Raw genomic sequence first — 2,703 nt, 5'->3', positions numbered from 1 at the left:
AGATCCAAAGATCCGTGGAAGACATAATGAAGTGTCTGAAACATCCAGAGTCATCTGTTAGTGCCTAGGTTTTCATGTTTTAGAGTATTGTTTATGTTTGTTGTTTTTCATCTGATGTTTGTTAACTATGTTTGTTTGTTATTGATGTAATTTTCTTTATCTACTCGAAACATGTACTAGCAAAAAATATTATGCAATAAAAAAGATGTTCGTACAAAATATACAAATAATACAATCATAAAAAAATAAATCTACATAGGTCCTCCACGGGCAACATCGACAAACCTAGCTAAAATACTATGAAACTCACCATTAGGGTTCACCAAACCCATGAGGCTATCTAAGTTTACGGTGATGAACTGCAGGCGGCTGTCTTGATCACCTGCGGGAGGTGGAGGTGATGGTGGTGGATCAGAAGAAACTTTGGTACGTGAAGGCCCTGGAACATCAGATGCTGCGGCAGATGGCGTGATCCTAGGGTGTGAGACACTGAGGAACCACTCCAGTTATCCATCCTGACACTGCCCAGGCTGCTGAACCGCAACGACTGTATCTATGATCTCACGAGGGGAGTTGAGGATGTGACTCTGAAACCATCCTTCAATGCCACCAGCTAGAGCCTCTGGGACCTGACATGGGATGCCTTGTATATAACCATACTGGTGTAGAAACCTCTCAGGTACGTGTATAGCCACATGGCTCTCCCATCTGACACACCCTAAATATAAGGAAGATACATCAAAAGGACAATGAGCGTGGTGATCCGCATATGGTGTCCAAATGACATCATCCAGCGTCAGAGCTTCCAGCCTCCGCGTGTACTCAACCAATCCTCCTGGAATGGCCTGTTTGGCCTTCCACCTCTTCGCGCATGGGTCAGCAGCTGCACAATGTTAGATCTTCCACTCATAGATGTGGGGGAATTGCTCGTAGATCCAACACTACATAAATAAAAATCATCAAGATCATGTAAATTTTAATAAAACACAAAAAAACCATGTAAAAAATTATACCTGTAACAAGCTCAGGTAACCAGCAAGTTGTCTGGTGTCAGGATAAGATGCGTCATCAAGCGTCGTGTACATCAGCGTCAATGCCGCCACTTCCCAAGCCCAACATGGGGTGTCAAGGGCGCTAAATAGAGAGAGATAGCCGACTTCAATATAAACTCGAGACTTGTCTGCAAAGAGAGTGCATGCTACTAGATGTAGCATGTACACCCTAGCAGCAGCCTCGTACCTCCCTGCATCGGCAAGCTCTTGATAAATCTTCCTCAACCAAAACATCCTAAGGTGAAAGCCATGAGTCTCACCAAACTCCTTAAGCACAACCACCTCATCAATCTCAAAAGACTTCATCACCATGTGCACCGCCGTCACCTGGTCCCTATGAACTGGTGTGAAAAACATACCAGCAATCGGAAGGTGAAATCAAGAATGCACATCATCCAAAGTCACTGTCATCTTCCCAAATGGAAGATGGAAGGATAGTGTCTTTGGGTGCCACCTCTCAATAACAAAGAGGCGTCCAGTATCGTCAGGGAGCATCCAGCAAAGTCCATCATATGGAAGTCCCGAACTATCCTCCTCACCTGCTCCTTAAGCACAACCACCTCATCAATCTCAAAAGCCTTCATCACCATGTCCACCGCCGTCACCTGGTCCCTATGAACTGGTGTGAAAAACATACCAGCAATCAGAAGGTGAAATTGAGAATGCATATCATCCAAAGTCACTGTCATCTTCCCAAATGGAAGATGGAAGGATGGTGTCTCTGGGTGCCACCTCTCAATAATAGAGAGGCGTCCAGTATCGTCAGGGAGCATCCAGCAAAGTCCATCATATGGAAGTCCCGAACTATCCTCCTCACCTGCTCAGGGATCGGTCTCAAGGGGAAGTTCTTCAACTTCGATCTGTGAGAAGGGACATTCAGCACTGGACGCTCTTGTAACCAAAAATTACAATGAAGACACATTAGTATAAATTAAATTGTGTAATAAAAATTAAGCATTTAAGCAATGTAACATACCTCACCCTGCCATATCCTATAAGCGACATGGTCAGCGTATCCTGTTAACACGGACCTGTCAGAAGGTCCTCCGTAGTAAGCTCCATCAGTGTGTACTAATGGCTCCGTAGATGCACCGGTGGTGGTGTCTATCTCCAGCACCAGCCGCTCCGGATCCTCAGCAACCCCTTCCTCAGCAATAGGCACCGGCACCTCAGCAATAGCCACCAGCTCCCCGACCTCAGGCACCGGCTCCTTAACCTCTGCCACCTCAACCTGAGCCACTTGCTCCTCCGCAACACCAGTGGATGCTCTACCAGTCTGACGACGAGGTGCGCGGAACCCCCTCACCACCTGTTGCTCCGCCATTCTTTTTTCGGTTGGAACCGATCGAAGGAAGACATCCAGCTCATAACTCTAAGGTTTGCGCCTCATCAGTAGCTCGAGCAAGAGCAGATGCTCTATCGATGGCCCGTCCAGCAACTGCGTCCCTGCCTCTGGTCCTCACTGCAAAATTTAAAAACATTAGGAAAATAGCGTTTTTAAAAAAATTACAGAAATACCAAAAATTTGGCATTTTTGATTTTACAGTATACTGGAAAATTTGAAATTTACGATATACTGAATATTTTAAAATTTACGATATATCTATAATATAAGAAAATTAATGGCTGTAGAAAAGTCTCTATTACCCTT

General features: G+C 45.1%; 1 protein-coding gene across 1 annotated transcript; it reads right to left on the bottom strand.

Annotated features, from left to right (window-relative positions):
• Positions 1-251: 251 nt before the first annotated feature.
• On the bottom strand, positions 252-2,376 carry LOC131658851 (uncharacterized). The gene is made up of 5 exons (XM_058928100.1): positions 2,034-2,376; positions 1,592-1,869; positions 1,034-1,379; positions 595-883; positions 252-474 (listed from the first exon to the last, which is right to left on the bottom strand). Exons 1-5 carry the CDS (start codon positions 2,374-2,376, stop codon positions 252-254), a joined length of 1,479 nt encoding a protein of 492 aa, XP_058784083.1.
• Positions 2,377-2,703: the final 327 nt, after the last annotated feature.

Source organism: Vicia villosa, linkage group LG3 (genome assembly GCF_029867415.1).
Source record: "Vicia villosa cultivar HV-30 ecotype Madison, WI linkage group LG3, Vvil1.0, whole genome shotgun sequence".
NCBI classification, from domain to species: domain Eukaryota; kingdom Viridiplantae; phylum Streptophyta; class Magnoliopsida; order Fabales; family Fabaceae; genus Vicia; species Vicia villosa.
This window is presented reverse-complemented; position numbering and strand designations above follow the sequence as displayed.

Bases quoted from the DNA above. Each gene is read 5' to 3' on its own strand.
- LOC131658851 (XM_058928100.1), bottom strand. From the start codon at position 2,376: ATGGCGGAGCAACAGGTGGTGAGGGGGTTCCGCGCACCTCGTCGTCAG. The intron at 1,380-1,591 runs GTGAGGAGGATA...CATAGGGACCAG, and splicing joins TGGTTGTGCTTAAGGAGCAG to GTGACGGCGGTGCACATGGT. The intron at 475-594 runs GTTTCAGAGTCA...CTCACACCCTAG, and splicing joins GCTGGTGGCATTGAAGGATG to GATCACGCCATCTGCCGCAG.